General features: G+C 44.5%; 1 protein-coding gene across 1 annotated transcript in view; it reads right to left on the reverse strand.

The window, feature by feature from the left end:
- The window catches only part of ADGRL4 (adhesion G protein-coupled receptor L4), a 168768-nt gene that overhangs the window by 87648 nt on the left and 61445 nt on the right, over positions 1-19675 (reverse strand). The window contains exons 3-4 of the mRNA XM_083157829.1: positions 15289-15438; positions 1948-2094 (exon numbers count right to left, since the gene is read on the reverse strand). Coding sequence (XP_083013955.1) covers positions 1948-2094; positions 15289-15438 — 297 coding nt within the window. The remainder of the gene's footprint in view (positions 1-1947; positions 2095-15288; positions 15439-19675) is intronic.

Raw genomic sequence — 19675 nt, forward strand, 5'->3', positions numbered from 1 at the left:
TGATCTGCTCACCCAGTTTCTCAATCCATTTCTCACTTTTTTCTGCCGACAAGGTAGGCAAAGACAGGGAATTGAAGTGTGCTATCTCTTGCTTGACCTTGGTTAGCTCTGTGCCAACTTCCTCGATTACCAACAAAATCAAGTCAAGAGAGCATTTGTTCAATACCCCACACCATCGGGTGCAAAATGCTAGATTATTACGCCCGATGGTGGGGACATTATTTACCCTGAACCCACGTGGGATCTTTTTATTACGATAATAGTCAGAGAGAAACTGACCATGTAGGGTCAAGTCCACCTCTCTCTTTTTGAGTTTTAAGATTTTGTGATATAGATCCACCGTGGTTTCATCAGGCAAATTAATAAATTCAGTATGATCAAACATATAGTTTCGTCATTGTCATGACTTCATCAGGGGCAAGAATGCAATCGATAATAACTATGAGTGTCCTATACAGTGGTATCCACAGATGAATATTTTAAAAAAAAGAGTCCGGAAAGATCCCAATCATTCGGGACAAAGAAAATAGTATTTTTCTCAAACTCAATGGAGTTATTTAGAAGGTTTGCTGGAAGAAATTTCCACAATAGTATGCACAGGAGTAGTAGCATGCTGCCAGCTGAAACAGCTGTTGGGATTGCCGACAGACTTGTGACAATGATGACTATCTTCTACCCCTTTCACACTGCACTTTTGTATATATATTGACGTTTTTTTTTTTCCATTTTAAAACGTTTAAGGCTGCAGTGTGAAGGTGCCAGAGTTGATTTACCGGTTAAAGTTAACTGGTATTTCAACACATTTAAAAAGCAGAGTCCTACACGTTTCAAAGCCGTTTTTTAGGCAGTGTGAATGGCTCTATTTCTATGGCTTGTAACGTGTCCCTTGGGGGTTAAACGGGTTGAATGTGTGAATGGTATTAAATGCTTTTTAAAACGGTTTTCACCTGCAATGTGAAAGGTCTTAAGGTTCACACCCGTTTTAAAGTCCCATTTAAGAATACAGGGTCAATACTCGTTTCTGCAATGTGAAAGCAGTATGAATTTTTTTTTTCTTTTTTTTTTTACAAGCAAATCATTGGTTAGGTTAGTGAGGAAAGATCTAGGGCCCCCTGTCTTACGTGCCCTGAGCCCCCCCCCCCCCCCCCCCAAAAAAAAAGCTTTCATCCAACTCTGTCCAGTGCACTGCATGATGTGGCAGCAGCTTTAGTAAATGTATTATATAACACTGCTCCTGTCCTCATTTGAGCCACATGCCAAGAGGAGTGGGGGTTTTCGGGCAACTGGAAACCCCCCCTCCCCCCCCCGCATTTGCATATTATTTTCCTTTTTTCATTTTTGTATATATACGCTGTGAATGTGTACACAAATGTGAATACGTTTACGATTGCTCTGGTGGGTGCTTCTTCATTTTAGGACGGTCACTTCAATTGCCCACAGTCTAGACAATCGCAATTGCATTTGCTTACAAATTTGAGTTATGTTTAGTCCTTTAGATGAGATGGGTTACTGGGCAACCGTCATTATTCCGATCCATTGCAGAGTTTATTTGATGAACTGACCCCCAGGAGCGAAGGGCCGGGGTCCTGGGTATGTGGGCTGGAGTCATAGTTTAGGACTGAGCATTTACCATGTCTGACAATAGACATCTATAAAACCTCACAATACTCTAATCTCTCAGCCCATATCCTAGAACGCCGACTTAACCGCATCTCTCTGCCACACTCCTTAATATATATGCAATCAGCTTTTGCATAGAAAAGTTTTTATCCCCATATAAACAAAATAAAAACTATCTGGGGGAAATGCAATAATACATTTTTGTCTCCTATCATGGCCTATAAATGTAATTATACCAGGTGCAACCTGCAGGTAAATCTTTTCTTTGTAAACTTGATGTAGTCATTAAGTAACTTCCAAAGATGCATTAATATCCCCGGTAGTTACCTTGACAGTAAGTCCCATCGTCGGGGGTAAAGACCAAACTTCCTGAGGACGCCTGATAACCTTCCAGGCAGGAGCAGTTGTACCCCCCGGCCGTATTCTCGCACTGAGCATGGTCCCCGCACTTGTTCTCTGCGCACTCATTTATATCTGCAAAAACCATGTCAAATCGCAGTTTAATGACATATTTATGGACTGTAAACTTTCTACATTGTTATACAGTGAAAGCCCTGATGGCGCAGACCCAAAATTGCAATTTTGTAACAAATAAAAAAGAAACATCTTCTGTACAATAATTTCATGTTTCTCTTCCTGCCAATGAAACATTGATTAGAAAAAAAAAAAAAAAGAGACAATTAAATGTTTTACACATCACAAAAATCCTGTTCCAAGGGGATAAGGGAGAGAGCGGAACATTTTTAGATATCTCTAAATTCAGCTGCTGACACCGTTATTCTCTGGTAATAAATTACCTGGAAATGTCTCTACTTAGTCATGTTTGTAATTAGTACGATGAAAATCCATAACTTAGACTAAGTAGGGAGTTCCTCATGCGAGATGTCACAGGCGGTTATTGGTGTTTAATTGTGTCCTGGGTTGGATGATAAATCATCAAGTGAGAAACAGGAAGAGAAAACACAGAGATAGATCTGTGTAATTAGAAGGGCAACTAATACTGTACTCTGGGGTTCTAGACTTGGCTGATTTGTCTTAAAAGGCCAGCGGTGGAGCAAATGGGTGAGGTAGCCTAACATGTACAGAGAGATATACTGTAGGTAGCCTAAGATATATAGAGTGATACAGGTATATGTGCATGTATAGAGTGATACAGGTATCTGTGCATGTATAGAGTGATATAGGTAACTGTGCATGTATAGAGTGATATAGGTAGCCGTGCATGTATAGAGTGATACAGGTATCTGTGCATGTATAGAGTGATACAGGTATCCGTGCAAGTATAGAGTGATACAGGTAGCCGTGCATGTATAGAGTGATACAGGTATCTGTGCATGTATAGAGTGATACAGGTAGCCGTGCATGTATAGAGTGATACAGGTATCTGTGCATGTATAGAGTGATACAGGTAGCCGTGCATGTATACAGTGATAGAGGTATCCGTGCATGTATAGAGTGATACAGGTAGCCGTGCATGTATAGAGTGATACAGATATCTGTGCATGTATAGAGTGATACAGGTAGCCGTGCATGTATAGAGTGATACAGATATCTGTGCATGTATAGAGTGATACAGGTATCTGTGCATGTATAGAGTGATACAGGTAGCCGTGCATGTATAGAGTGATACAGGTATCTGTGCATGTATAGAGTGATACAGGTAGCCGTGCATGTATACAGTGATAGAGGTAGCTGTGCATGTATAGAGTGATACAAGTATCGGTGCATGTATAGAGTGATACAGGTAGCCGTTGTTAATGGTGATTAGAATATAACCAGAGTGACGATAAGTGAAAAGCGTTGGTTACGTAATAAGTCCGCAACCAACGTACCCTTTATACCTAACTGCGTGCGAACAAAACGTAGCGCAGCGCAGCGTACAGTCTATTGTATGTTATACACCAAGAACCGATACCTTAATAAGAGATCCTTTCGCAGGACTTTGTCTCCAATTGTGCGAATATACCTTAAAGGACAGAGTCCGCAATGTAAGGACAGAGTCCTTAATGTACCTTATCGCTATTATGCGAATAACTAGACACGACCACTGAATAGAAGTAAGGAGGTTAGAACTCCGTAAAAAGATTGTATTAAAGTCCCTAATGGACAAAAGGGGGTTACAGAAATAAGAATAAACAGGTATAACAAGTGATACAATACAATAACAATGAATACTAAACAAACTCTGCTAAGGGGAAAGAATACAAATACAAAACACAATCAGCCAACAATACTTTAAGAATAAATACCGTGAAAATGCAACCGTTTACCGTGGTCATCTAGTATGTGAAAAGCAGTCCGGTCAGAGCTCACTATCGTTCAGGAATGAGCGATAGTCCGGTAGGAAGGTCCAGGGAAAGTAGTTGTGCCGAAGAGACCCTGGCTGCTCTGGGTCGCATATCTTATAGGGTCAGAAGGGGGAGGTCAAAAGGCCATTCTCATTGGCCAGAGATCATATGTCCGGTCCACTGTGATTGGAGGTTAGACGCTGTACCTGGTCTAACCAGGTGCAGGGGAGGGAACTTTAAGAGTCCTTTGTTTGGTGGTTTCGGCGTCAGCAAGGATAAGAACCGGTTTGAGCTAGTTTCCTTTGTTAACTACTTACAACAGAAACTGTCTCTGGAATATGGATTTTTGTCCATAACTATCGGACAGTGTACATTGCGAAATATTCGCAATGACCGGAATACTTTGCATGATGAGCTGAGCGGAACGATACTAAACACGATACAGACAGATGTGTGCAGGGCTAACTAAGCTATGTGTGGCGTTCTAAACCTTTTAACTATATTTCCTTTCGTGTAAGTGTGTTATTATGAATTTATGTGTGATAGTATGTCTACTCTTCTGGTCCACATTGTCACACATACTCGGGTATGGAAACTTTATTTGCGCAACTCTGCGAACCAAAATGGCGGCCATACTATCACAAAATGGCGTGTGTGTACCTAGACTTCCACAGACTTCCACACCGTGCATGTACAGTATAGAGTGATACAGGTAGCCGTGCATGTATAGAGTGATACAGGTAGCCGTGCATGTACAGTATAGAGTGATACAGGTAGCCGTGCATGTATACAGTGATATAGGTAGCCGTGCATGTATACAGGGATCTGTGCATGTATAGAGTGATACAGGTATCTGTGCATGTATAGAGTGATACAGGTATCTGTGCATGTATAGAGTGATACAGGTATCCGTGCATGTATAGAGTGATACAGGTATCTGTGCATGTATAGAGTGATACAGGTATCTGTGCATGTATAGAGTGATACAGGTATCTGTGCATGCATAGAGTGATACAGGTATCTGTGCATGTATAGAGTGATAAAGGTATCTGTGCATGTATAGAGTGATACAGGTAGCCGTGCATGTACAGAGAGATATACTGTAGGTAGCCGAAGATATATAGAGTGATACAGGTATATGTGCATGTATAGAGTGATACAGGTATCTGTGCATGTATAGAGTGATACAGGTATCTGTGCATGTATAGAGTGATACAGGTATCTGTGCATGTATAGAGTGATACAGGTATATGTGCATGTATAGAGTGATACAGGTATCTGTGCATGTATAGAGTGATACAAGTATCTGTGCATGTATAGAGTGATACAGGTATCTGTGCATGTATAGAGTGATACAGGTATCTGTGCATGTATAGAGTGATACAGGTAGCCGTGCATGTATAGAGTGATACAGGTAGCCGTGCATGTATAGAGTGATACAGGTAGCCGTGCATGTACAGTATAGAGTGATACAGGTAGCCGTGCATGTATACAGTGATATAGGTAGCCGTGCATGTATACAGGGATCTGTGCATGTATAGAGTGATACAGGTATCCGTGCATGTATAGAGTGATACAGGTATCTGTGCATGTATAGAGTGATACAGGTATCCGTGCATGTATAGAGTGATACAGGTATCCGTGCATGTATAGAGTGGTATAGGTAGCTGTGCATGTATAGAGTGATACAGGTATCTGTGCATGTATAGAGTGATACAGGTAGCCGTGCATGTATAGAGTGATACAGGTATCCGTGCATGTATAGAGTGATACAGGTATCCGTGCATGTATAGAGTGATACAGGTATCTGTGCATGTATAGAGTGATATAGGTATCTGTGCATGTATAGAGTGATACAGGTATCTGTGCATGTATAGAGTGATACAGGTATCTGTGCATGTATACAGGGGTGCCAAGAGAGGGGGGAGCAGGTACAATTTACCCGGGCCCAGGCCTGTCAGGGGGGCCCCGGTCTGGACACACATTTTTTTTAAAATTTGGCGGCGAGTGCACTGGGTCTGAGTGTGCGGAGTCAGCTTTTCATCATCGGCATTGGGAGTGCGAATGTGGGCAGACGTGGGGGCAGAAGCATCACAGAGGTCCTTCTGCTCTCCGACTACAGGGCCTGCTGAAAGCCATCCATGTGACTTGGGAGCTTACCATGGCTCAGTGACAGGAGGACACTTAGGGTAGGTAGTCCCTGTGTTCCGGCACAGAGAGAGGCCACCTCCCTCGGGAGTACCACCCACTCTGCAAAATCCAGCCCGCCCCACTCCCCACATTCCCATCCCAACCGCCAGCAGCAGTAGCAGGTGCCAGTGCCATGTCTCCAGCCCAGCAATTCCAGACCTGATTCCCCACCCATGTCCAGGTCACTGTGATCCAGTGTTCCATGGTGGAAGGTGGGTTGCTCTATGTCTGCTGCCTCCCTGCATGCTGCTGGGGCTGAGATCCAACTCTGGAAGTCAGCATGTAACCCCTGGCAGAGCATGTACTGTAACCCCTGGAAAGCATGTAACACATGGCAGGGCATGTAAATCCATGGCAACAAGCATGTTAACCCCTGGCAGAGCATGTAACCAATGGCAGTGCAGATTAATCCCATGGCAAAGAGCATGTTAACCCCTGACAGAGAATGTTAACCCCTGGCAGAGCATGTAACCCCTGGCAGAGCAGGTTAATCCCTTGGCAAAGAGCATGTTAACCCCTGGCAGAGAATGTAACCCCTGGCAGAGCAGGTTAATCCCTTGGCAAAGAGCATGTTAATCCCTGACAGAGAATGTTAACCCCTGGCAGAGCATGTAACCCCTGGCAGAGCAGGTTAATCCCTTGGCAAAGAGCATGTTAACCCCTGGCAGAGAATGTAACCCCTGGCAGAGCAGGTTAATCCCTTGGCAAAGAGCATGTTAACCCCTGGCAGAGAACGTTAACCCCTGGCAGAGCATGTAACCCCTGGCAGAGCAGGTTAATCCCTTGGCAAAGAGCATGTTAAACCCTGGCATCAAGCATGAAGCCCATAGCAATGAGTGTTTAGGTAAGCGGAATTTACAGTATGGGGCATAAAATGGGAGGTATTATATGTAATAGACATTGGTGTGTGGCATAATCGGCGATGAGCATTACGTTGTGAGGATATCATGTAATGGACATTATGGCATGTGGTAAAATATGTAATAGGTATTACGGTGTATGAAATAATGTTTACTGCCCACTACAGTGTGTGGCATAACATGTAATGAGTATAATGGCATGTGGTATAATATGTAATGGGTATGTAACATGTGTAATAGGTATTACGGTGTATGGCATAATGTGTACTGCCCACTACGGTGTGTGGCATAATGTGTAATGAGCATTATGGCATGTTGTTTAATATGTAATGGATGTGTGACGTGTAATAGGCATTACAGTGTAAATTTTTGTCCCTGTATCCACCTTGGAAGCAGTGGCATAACAAGAGTCTGCAGCGTGTGCGGGGAGCTCCGTCCGTGGGGGCCCCAAGAAATTGTTGTACCGTGGCCCAGGATTTCTCTTGGCGGCCCTGCATGTATAGAGTGATACAGGTATCTGTGCATGTATAGAATGATACAGGTATCTGTGCATGTATAGAGTGATACAGGTATCTGTGCATGTATACAGTGATACAGGGAGCTGTGCATGTATAGAGTAATACAGGTATCTGTGCATGTATACAGTGATACAGGGAGCTGTGCATGTATACAGTGAAACAGGGAGCTGTGCATGTATACAGTGATACAGGGAGCTGTGCATGTATAGAGTGATACAGGTATCCGTGCATGTATACAGTGATACAGGACAGATTTGTTTGATGGGTCGCATGTTTACTGATGTAAAACGCAACAACCCGACTAACCCACCACAATTTCCTGACAGTCCTATCATTTCCCAGCAATTTCCCTCGCCCTAGGCATGTTATTAATAGCTATGTAAGACTTTGCGTTTGCTATATAACAGAGACATAACTATTCTGATGCGTGTTATTATTTGGTGGAAATAATGTTTGTGAATTAACACGAGTATTTTTAGGTCTTGCTGCTGGAATGTCAGTAATTTGGGGACTTCCTTTGTCAGGAAGCTTGGTGTACGGTGAGTCATACAGAATTACAATGAGCTGAGCCTTACCGGCAAAACCCCATTAACACGAGTTATTTATTCAGATTTTCCAGCCATACTGCATTAAAACAGCAGAGCAACAAAAATAACAGTCTGGATAATGTCATTTTCCTGTGCGCTAAGCGTGGGCACAGAACCTCCTTGTCCCCTCCTGTTCTGTGGCAATGCCGGGGATAATGACACGGAGAGGTTGGGGGCTATAATGTGCAAATCGGGGTCTATAATGCTCTCCAGAGCAGCGACTGGGATAAGTGAAATTATTCCATTCCTGCCATGATCTTACCCATGGAAAATTGCATGACGGTGAAAGAATCAAACGCTTTGTGTGTTTCTCACGTCAATAAAATATTGATTTCACTTTGTGAGGATGAAGTGCAGTCTGCAATCACTACAGAAGTCACTTTGAACTCATAAAAGCAGACAAGCCGCAGAAGTTAATGAAGATATTATGGATGGTGACGGGATGAAGGATAGTCTTGTTTTAGCACTGGTAACACTGGGCTGACGGAGATGTAATGCAACCTAATGTACAGCAACATTGAGGTAACAATACAGTCACTTATCTCCTATTACAGACCAGGTCAGGCAATGACAGGTCAGCTCTCCCATCTCTGTACACAGTGGCCTTACAGGGGACCCGCACCCTCAGTCAGTCCCCCCCCCCCGCCTAATTCTCTTGTGGCTAAATTTATTTTTTAGAATAGAATAGAATTTTGCTTTGGACTTGCAAACAATGCGGGAGATGTATCAAATACTGGTGCCAACCAATCAGCATTCATCTTACTGCCATGTTAAAAAAATGACAGGTTGATTGGTTGGTACTTTATCCCTCTCCAATGTTTGATACACCTCCCATACTAAGGGACAGTGATTGAGCACTTGCAGATTTTGCAGCTTCTGTTGGAGAATAAATAAAACGTGAATTATCAATGCCTTTATTAACATTCGCTAGGACAACACAGCTATAGACAAGGTATGATTGTCAGTTCATCAATAAACATACCGTATATGATGTTCAACATGATTCTCTCCAATCTAGCCTATGACCTGGCCAATGTTCCAAGCTTTGTTCCCTGGTGACATCAGCTGAACCTTTGTACAAATACTACGCACCCGACCATGTGATTGGCTTGTTACTTAGGAGGTCATTCTGATCTTCATGCTCCCCTGCCTGGTCACACGGGAGAGCAATTTTTTGTTTGTGCGTATGCGCAGGCTCTTTGGGCTAACGGATGAAGAAAATTGAATATTTGCCAACCCGTTCGCACGGAGCAGGTTGGGGCATCGCCATGAAATCGCTAGGCATTCCCATGGTAATTCGGCCGTGATATGGGTGCCGGGGGCAGGCAGCTGACGTCACCGGATGCCAGCTGCCTGCCCTGTTCACGTACCAGGGCGCCGTGAATCTGAGTCACCATAGAGTCACTTAGATTTGCGAGCGCTTTCGAAATAATTCTATTGTCAGCGACCATCGAATGATGCAAAATATCCATGCATGTCGGGATATTTTCCGTGCGGGGGGGGGGCGAATGTTCGTGCAGGCAGCGGGCGGCGTTTAGTTGGCTCGTGAAGATGTGAGATTTGCAGCTTTGCAAGTCAACCAGTATGACCTCCTAAATGTAAAGATTTTATTTTTTAGTTCAATAATAGATATGATTATGGTATTCGGTCCCTGGGTCGTCAATGTCTAGGTCGACAGTGACTAGGTTGACACCTGGTAATTGTCGACATACCATAGGTCGGCATTGGCAGAAGGTTGACACAAGTTTACGGTTGACATGAACATGGTCGACACAAGTTTGACATAAGTTTTTTACATTGCCGACCTACTATACCGTAACCTATGATTATGTGTTAAGTTTGAGGTGATGGGGAACTTGCAGCTATAGGACTGTGGTTGATGTAGACTAAAATAAATGCCGCTTTCCAGTTTGGGGCAGGAGCCTTGCCTCTCAGATATGATGGTGGGGCAGACATCACTTGTATCATAAGATCTAAACAAATCACTTGTATTATGCTTATCATGGGCCTACTGGAACGCAGCTGCTACATTGGTCTCACTCGTTCCTATAAATAACCATGGCTTGATACAAGGTGACAGGAAGGTTCTGGAAATAGGTTATCTAATGTAATTTCTTCTAGCTAGGCTGCGTCCCCATAATCCATAATCGCAGATTGCTTTGCATTGCATATAACTGACAAATGTTCTCCACTCAATAGATTCTTCCTGCTTCAGTGACACTCACATTGCAGATTTGGACAATGCCTTCAGCTGTCCTGTAGGTAAATATGATATCAAGTTCATGTTAAGTTCAGTGAACAACTAAAGCAATCAATTGTTAGACCTCTTCTTGTAAAACCTAGAACCCGACTGCCTGACTTCAGACCGGTGTCAAACTTTTCTTTCCTAGGATAGGTTACTAAGAAAGTGGCATCAACTCAACTGGAAACCCACCCATGAGGTGTACGATTCATCCCAGACAGGATTCTAGAGAAGACATGGCACTGAGAGAGCCCTGCTATCTGAGCTGAAGGGTCTTCGGATGGCAAGAGACAAAGGTGAATGTTCAATCTGGTACTGGACCATGGGACCATGCTATTTCTGTGGACTGGGTGGCCAAGTCTTAAGATTGGTTGAAACCATTTACCAACAGGTCACAGAGAGTTTGATCTAGAGTACACTGGTCATCATCAATACCACTGCCATGCAGTGTTTGTGCACATGTGTAGGCTCTTTGGGCTAACAGGGTTTTCTCTATCTCCCCTGGCTTTTTGCTGTATACATGCTACCAATAGGTGAAATGATGAGACACCATCACCTGGTCTTCCACTTCTATGCAGATGACACACAACTGTGCTTGTCCGTGTACTGAGAATCCAGGAACGACCCTGAATGGCATCTAGCTGCGCTGCAGGATTGGGTGATGCCAGTTGGCTGCAGTTGAACCCTGATAGGTCACAGGACAAGACTGAAGCATGGCCAACTAACAGGACTTAAACTTAGGATTTCTGATTGACAAAACACTGGACATGTGTGGAATCTTGGCGTGGTGCTGGATGGTGGAATGATGGAACTGACACTTTAGGCCCCCATATACTATATGATTTTGGCACAATTTCACCAGTTTCAAATTAATCGGGCTGTGAAATTGGCCCAAAACTCACATATAGACATCCCGTATAGACATTTGCTGAATCTTATGTGCAGACCTGAGCCGTGTGGGGAATGCTGGTGGGGCGGCCCAGGGAGCCGCTACCATCAGCGCGGCAGTGGGAGCAGGGGGGTGGTGGTGCAGGGAACCGGGCAGGAGAAGAGAAGACACTGCAGGGCAGCGGCAGGAGAACAAGACTTCAAAAAACAAAAGCCCATACAAATGAATGGGAAGCCATTCATTGGCTGAGACCTCTCTCAGCCAATCAGTGGCTGCCCTTTCAATCGTATGGGCTTTTTTTTTTTAAGTCTTGTTCCCTGCACCACCACCACCCCTTCTCCCACTGCCCGCCTCTTTGATTGCTGGCATCCCCCCCACTGCCATCCCCTGCTCCCTCCATGCGATTTAACACATACACATCTTGGCACACCAAGTGCCAAATCGTGTGTGATTCCCCCCCAATGTCAACCTAATGACCCTGTCGACCTAACCCCATGACGACCTTCATGCATGTTGTCCTAGTGGTGATGACCTAATGCCTAGTTGCTATCCAATGATGAATGAATTTCGGTTATTCACAACAATACATTCATAAACTGATCTTCAGCTGTTTAAAAGTCAACTAATGGTTTCCGCCCACTAGTGGAAGTAGCCAATCACAATGCTTGCAATGTTAAGTAGTCAATTCACATTTTCACATGAACGGGGTTTATTCTCCTTGGTTTGTTTTATGGAAAAGTGACAACATAAGAGTTTTGTCAGCGCCGGGGCAAATGGAGCAAGCCTTGAGTAACGCAGCCGGCTGAAGGAGTCACAGGTGATTCTATACTGAGTCCTAGGACTGAACCACACCAGCATGAAGCACAGGAGGTGTATATTTATTCTGGATTCATTCTGCTGCATCAGGACATTGGTGCATGGCGAACAAACAAGCAGCAGCGACGTCTGAATTAGGCCCCTGAGAAGTTGTCTACTAAGTGTAAAATTGACGATAGTCCAACTTTGCATCTTGATTTGTGCAAACGTGTCTAGATTTCATTGGTGAGTGAGGCAGGATGGGAAGGAGACAATGCTTACACCCTAAGGGAAGGAGCTGGCCATTCACTGGTAGAATAAAAAAAAAAAATGCACAATTCACAATGTGCATGCACAAGGGAAATAGCCACTGAAGATGTTTATCCATCATAAATGTAGCGGCAGTTTGACTGAACGTAAGCCGGCGTCTGGGGGCAGAAACCTGAGGTTTTCTGGGTGTGTCGGAACAATGCAGGCGTGCCCAGGTTTTCTACAGGTGGGTCTCTGACATCAGCGCCGACCACTTTAGCGCTGTCTCAGTGGCAGATTAGTGGCAGACTTCGCTGTTCCGGGATCTGCGAGTGCATAGTGATCCGTGATACGATTCACAACTGTGCACGGGGCATTTTCTCTTTCTCTACTCACAGACAACTGCAGCTTCTCAGATGAACAAACCAGGCTGAATTAGGCCCCTTAAACGCTAAAAAGCCTAAACTTGTTTCTTTACTGACACCGAGACAGAAGAGGAGACAATTACAAGGTGAACCTGTATACACGGTGCGGGGGTGTTTCCCGTCCACTGGGATATAGATGGTTCTGTAAGTTATATTGACCAGACCAGATAAGACCTGAAGCCAGATGCGAAACACATGCACGCTCAGCACAAAGATAATACGCAGCTATATATATAAATATATGAGGATGCTCGGGATAATTCAGACCCGCAGAGCTTAGCTGCAACAATATCCTGCAATTACCATATATTGCATGTATCACAGTCCTGTACGATTGAAATACCTTTAATATAAAGCAAGTTTCTCAGTCAAATATTGGATTTTGATTAAATCTGGATACAGGCCTGTGTAATGTAACATCATATCAGACAGTGTCTCCGAATCCCTTCACAGGTCAGTGTGATGATCATTCTGTTGATGATTACAGTTATATATGTATGTATGTATGTATGTATGTGTGGCTTGCTTTGGTGACTCACTGAAAACTCTGTGCCTGTCTTAAAAAGGGCCCTCCAGGGTTGAAACGTCAATATGTATGATATCTTCTTGTGATTAAAAAGCTATTTTTACCTGCTACTGGTGGCGAGTCCCCTCCCCAGCTTTATACCAGGAACTCTCTCTCTCTATGGCCCTTATTCTGATCGGTGCGGCCCGATCAGAATATGCGGCCGCAACCGTGCAGGCGAATCCCCGCCTTCCATACGGATCGCCACCTGCCGTCCGTATGCGGATATGTGGCGATCCGCATGAAATTGGACGGGGATACGCCTCCTCCATGGTGGGAGCAGCCCCTGCATTCGATGGTCGCCGAACATCGAATGCAGGGCCGCACGCTCCACCAGGTCCCGCAACACAAGACCACACGGACACTTGTCCGTGTGAAATCATGTATAGAGGCGGGCAGCTGACATCCGGCGATGTCAGATGCCCGCCCCGTACACACGCGTCACGGCCTCATTACCATGCATACGCCCCGCGTTTGCATGGGAACGCCCATGAAACGGGGGGCGTATGCATAGGGTAATGAGGCTAAGTAGCCCCTCACGCCCCTCTACGCCCCCTGTGCGGCGTATAAAGAATCCGTGCGGCGAAATCGCCTGCACATGCGCAGAGTGACCTCTGCACATGCGCAGACGATCAACATCGGCGGTCCGTCCGCATGCGGGAATTTCCGCACCGATCAGAATAAGGGCCAATGTGTGTCAGACTTGACTACCCTCCCGGAATGGCCGGGAGGCTCCTAAATTTGGGTCCCCCTCCCAGCCCTCAGGAAGGTAGGCAAGTCTCCCGCTTGTTTCCGAGAGCCCCCTTTCCCGCTGACTCAAATCCCGAAATTTCCAGGTCCACGGAGAGGGGGCGGGAGCGTCATTTAAGTCGCTCCCCTATCTGCAGACCCACAAATCACAGCATTTGTGTTGCATGGGAGTGGAACTTAATTATGTCAGGCTCCTCCCCGCCCCCCTCAACAAGTTGCCTCTCTGGGCTGCTCCCGGAGAGACATTTTAAAAGTAGGCAAGTATGATGTGTGTACTGTATGAATGTATTTACTTATCTATGTATGTACTCTATGTATGTATGTATGTATGTATGTATGTATGTATAAATCTATGTATGTATGTATGTATGTATGTATGTATGTATGTATGTATGTACTGTATGTATGTATGTATAAATGTATGTATGTATGTATGTATGTACTGTATGTATGTATGTATGTATGTATGTATGTATAAATCTATGTATGTATGTATGTATGTATGTATGTATGTACTGTATGTATGTATGTATAAATGTATGTATGTATGTATGTATGTACTGTATGTATGTATGTATGTATGTACTGTATGTATGTATGTATGTATGTATGTATGTATTTACCGAGTGGCTATTTGGGTATTTTACCATTTCTGCCCATCCAAGAAATTTCCTTACAAATTGTACTTATGTTTCTAAATAAATAAATAAATAAACCCCTGAAATAAGCAGATACCGATAACTGATTGCCGAGGGATGTGGTATGTGTGAAGATTCCTTTGTTATTACATCCTTTATGAAGTTCTCTGTGTTATAAAATATGTAAGTTGGTCTTTTTTTATGTGAAAACTGTTAATATGGAACTGACGAGCCAAGACTCAGAGAGACAGATCTTAGCGCATTAGCAAAATATAACATATCATGTAATAAGGAAACCATCTGTCTCCCAGATGTGCTGCAAATTCTCGCTTCAAAGGCATCGACTGTAAAATATTAAAGTCCCCGGCAATATGAGAGGGTGTCACTTGCTAACGCTTTTCATGTGTAACCCTGTTCAAACATTGATGTAAAAAACAGCAAATGTTACAAACAAAGCACATGAGCACCAGGCGGGGAATCAATTCGATGGCAGTACAGCGACTCACACACCGTTAGTGTTGCGGACTTTGATAAATACCCCCCCCCCCACCACCACCACCAGTACTCACTCCTTCCTAGAACAAACACAAGATTGGATAATATTGATAATCGTATTAATTAAGATTAATCATTAATCAGCTGGAATACATATTAGCATGCCAAGCCACGTACCCTTGCAGTAGGTCCCGTCATTGGTCATAAATCTCTCCAGGGTGCTGGACACGAAGCCGGGCAAGCACATGCAGTAGTAACTGCCCCTTGTGTTGGTACAGTTGGCATTGTCCCCGCAGATATAGGTGGCATTCTGGCACTCGTTGTCATCTGCAATATAATAGTACATAGATTTTTGTAATGAAGAATGAACTAGGTAGACGGCATTATTGCAGATCAGTCACCTAACGCTCTAGATTATCCCAGGGGGCTGCTGCAGACTTTTAATTAAGAAAGTTTATTTTTCTGGGACTCAGGCTGATGATGCGTGTACATTAATGCAATTAGTTGGAATGGGTTTATATATACGACTGTGTGTCTGCGTTCAGAATACAAATGAAGTGCTGTGCATTTATCGGGATAGAGGAAGTAGGGGTGCCCTGGGATAGAGGAAGTAGGGGTGCCCTGGGATAGAGGAAGTAGGGGTGCCCTGGGATAGAGGAAGTAGGGGTGCCCTGGGATAGAAGAAGTAGGGGTGCCCTGGGATAGAGGAAGTAGGGGTGCCCTGGGATAGAGGAAGTAGGGGTGCCCTGGGATAGAGGAAGTAGGGGTGCCCTGGGATAGAGGAAGTAGGGGTGCCCTGGGATAGAGGAAGTAGTGGTGCCCTGGGATAGAGGAAGTAGGGGTGCCCTGGGATAGAGGAAGTAGGGGTGCCCTGGGATAGAGGAAGTAGGAGTGCCCTGGGATAGAGGAAGTAGTGGTGCCCTGGGATAGAGGAAGTAGGGGTGCCCTGGGATAGAGGAAGTAGGGGTGCCCTGGGATAGAGGAAGTAGGGTGCCCTGGGATAGAGGAAGTAGGGGTGCCCTGGGATAGAGGAAGTAGGAGTGCCCTGGGATAGAGGAAGTAGGGGTGCCCTGGGATAGAGGAAGTAGGGGTGCCCTGGGATAGAGGAAGTAGGGGTGCCCTGGGATAGAGGAAGTAGGGTGCCCTGGGATAGAGGAAGTAGGGGTGCCCTGGGATAGAGGAAGTAGGAGTGCCCTGGGATAGAGGAAGTAGGGGTGCCCTGGGATAGAGGAAGTAGGGGTGCCCTGGGATAGAGGAAGTAGGGGTGCCTGGGATAGAGGAAGTAGGGGTGCCCTGGGATAGAGGAAGTAGGGGTGCCTGGGATAGAGGAAGTAGGGGTGCCCTGGGATAGAGGAAGTAGGGGTGCCCTGGGATAGAGGAAGTAGGGGTGCCCTGGGATAGAGGAAGTACGGGTGCCCTGGGATAGAGAAAGTAGGGGTGCCCTGGGATAGAGGAAGTAGGGGTGCCCTGGGATAGAGGAAGTAGGGGTGCCCTGGGATAGAGGAAGTAGGGGTTCCCTGGGATAGAGGAAGTAGGGGTGCCCTGGGATAGAGGAAGTAGGGGTGCCCTGGGATAGAGGAAGTAGGGGTGCCCTGGGATAGAGGAAGTAGGGGTGCCCTGGTTTGTTTACACACTACTTACAGAAGCTGCAGGAAACCAACCAGGTGCAAGGTTTTTCAGCATTGTGGGCAAAGCCTCAGCTTACTGCCCCCACCACCCACACAGCTAGACCTACGGGGGCACATGTGGAGGTGGCGTCATTGACGTTTAGCACTTGCCATTTACATGAAGTTTGACAAGGACGTCTCTCTCTCAGAGTCATCCAGTGGGGTAACTACGACACTGCAGCCCAAGCGGGGGCTTGGGGAAACCGCCATTGTGGGGGCGCATGGTCTCTGCAGGTTCCAGTGGGTCTGGACATTCGTATGGAATCTGCTAAAAATGTACCTTTCAAAAATGGCTGCCGTCTTGAAGGAGACAAATGCTAGACGCCCTACTGGACAGATGGAAAGAGGCTAGAGGTCCTACTGGGTAGTGTATATCACTACCTGGAAGTTACAGATTCCGGGCATCTATATATATATATATAGTGTCTTTGTATTGGAGCAAGTACAAAGTAAACAACTTAAAAATACACATAGAAAAATAGCATCAACTGTATCATCTATCTCGTCACATGGAGGGATGGCCATCGACCAACGATGATTTGAAATCATCGATGGTTTTTGATTGATGCAGAATAGTTTTGCCATTGATGGTGGAAAACCAGATGTTAAGGAGCATAGCTCCGCCCCAAAATATGTGAAGGCCAATCAGTCAAAGAAAATGGATGACCATTGATAGGTAAAACATTGATGGTCATCCATTGCATAGTATAGCACTATCAATGTCCTTCCCTAGTCACGTGCAAGAATAGCAGCAGCCTCTGTACTACTTACACACTGGGACAGGAATCTAGAGAGCTGGTGATGTCACTGTGCTCTAGCTGGGGGGCCCTGACAGAGGGGGGCCCAGGATATAGTATCCCCTAAAAGTCCCACCCCCCTTGATCTGTCTATGTAAGCATTACCAACAAGAATGGCACCTCAATAGCGCAGTGCGTTCCAGCATATTACAGAATCCATGTTTTATCATCGCCTCCCTGTAAATATGACAATCAATCTCCTGTAAGACACAACAGGGCCCGCGGGGAGTAAAGATTTCCGCAGACACAAAAAGTCACAACAAGCTTATAAAAAGTCCTTTAATGAGCACCGTCGCTAATTGCGGCGCATATGCTTTGCTCACATGCACCAATAACTTTTAAATGATATTATTTTATTGTAATAAAAAGAAATAACATCGGCCATATGTCACTTTTGTTGTCACCATATGCCCGCACATTTCTCCCAACTTCCGTAGATAGGGAATATCTGTAAATTAATTCTCGACATAAAACAGAATTGTGTTGCCTCTGCGACAATAATACGTATTTCTCCACACCCGTCGCGGGATTATAATATTCCTATGATACGGCGGATTCTAACAGAACAATAATTAAAACGATGAAACGATAAATTAAAATACAGTGTACTGCGTTCTAGGAAAAGCCGTAAAAGTCATGGTAATACAACGTTATAATAAAACAAGTAATAATTGTGATACAACAACAAAACGCTGATACAGCTGGAATTGTGAATTTGATTGTCGACATTAGTTCTGGTCACCTTTACCAAGGCTGGGTTCAGCCACTGAAACATTTGCACACAATGTAGTTTTCCTTATTACTTTGGCCGAGCAAATATCTCCTCCAGTGAACCAGACAAGACTGCGCTTATCAATTACCCCGCAAACCGTGGAAAGAAAATGCAATAATGATACATAGGCTTCTGTCGCCGTCCGTTCTAATTCGCACACGTTGCCAAGGATTCCCTAATTAACCTTTTTGATTTGTTATTCTAATGGTGACTTTTTATGAGATGCAATCTCTGCTGTAATTAAGTATAATTGGAAGACAAACAAACAGTGTATAATAAGACTACATGCGGCAAGTGTCACACTGATGTGTGTTGTATGGATTATGGAGCCCGTGTGTTAATTGTGTCAGTCACCAAATAGGGGGAGATCCGTGACCATATAAAGAAATTCACGGGCCAGAGGGGGAAATGTGACACAGGGGCAATGTAGTTAATCCTAAAGTGTGAAGAAATATTTCAGATTTATTACTGAGAATTTAGCATCTCCCGGGATTTAGTCACAGGGATTGTGTAGCATGAAACTTGTTTGGAAGCAAAATTCCACCCACGTAGCATATATGGAAATAAATCGATAGGTAAAATGTCTTTCTTGACTGTGGGATTAATTTATTTGTGTAAGCAAAGCAAAAAATGCAAGCAACTGGGTAACACCATGCTGCACTGCAGCAGGGGGCAGATGTAACGTGCAGAGAGGGTTAGAATTGGGTGAGGGGTGTTAAAACAACCTTAAATAGAAGTGTAAGAATAAAGCTGTTTAACATTAGTGGGCTACATGCAAAACCAGCCAGTATTTACCCTGCACAGAAAAAAAAAAAAACATTTAAATGTGTTCACTCTGGTCTGTTCCAATTACTTGCTTTTTTGCTTTACAAACAATAATTAGGCCCTATCTACTTATGAACAAGTGATTGCATCCGACAAGTGAGATTGAACATGCCAGGAATCTGACATCCTCCTGTCTTCCAAATTTATTTCTACAGAACATGGAAGACAGCCCCGATTATTGTTTAAGTGTTTATTCTTACTTTGTTGAAACAATGTTGCAGCACTTTGTACATTACAAATAAACTAGGTTAAGAAATTGAGGACAACTATACATATGACCTCATTTATTGAAGGATGCTCTGGGTTCTGATTTACTTGGTTCTTAATGCTAATAAGACGCAAATTCCGATTTTTCTTATTGGCTGTCCAAAACACGAGAAAGCCAATAAGATGCCACTTTGAGATCAGATTAAATCCAGGTAAATCTGTATCGGCAATGGGAAGGCACGAGGCAAATCGGCAAAGCAGGTGGACAATGGGAAGGTTGACGGTGAAAAGGTCAA

This window comes from Crinia signifera, chromosome 8 (assembly GCF_055691185.1).
Source record: "Crinia signifera chromosome 8, ASM5569118v1, whole genome shotgun sequence".
Lineage (NCBI taxonomy): Eukaryota > Metazoa > Chordata > Amphibia > Anura > Myobatrachidae > Crinia > Crinia signifera.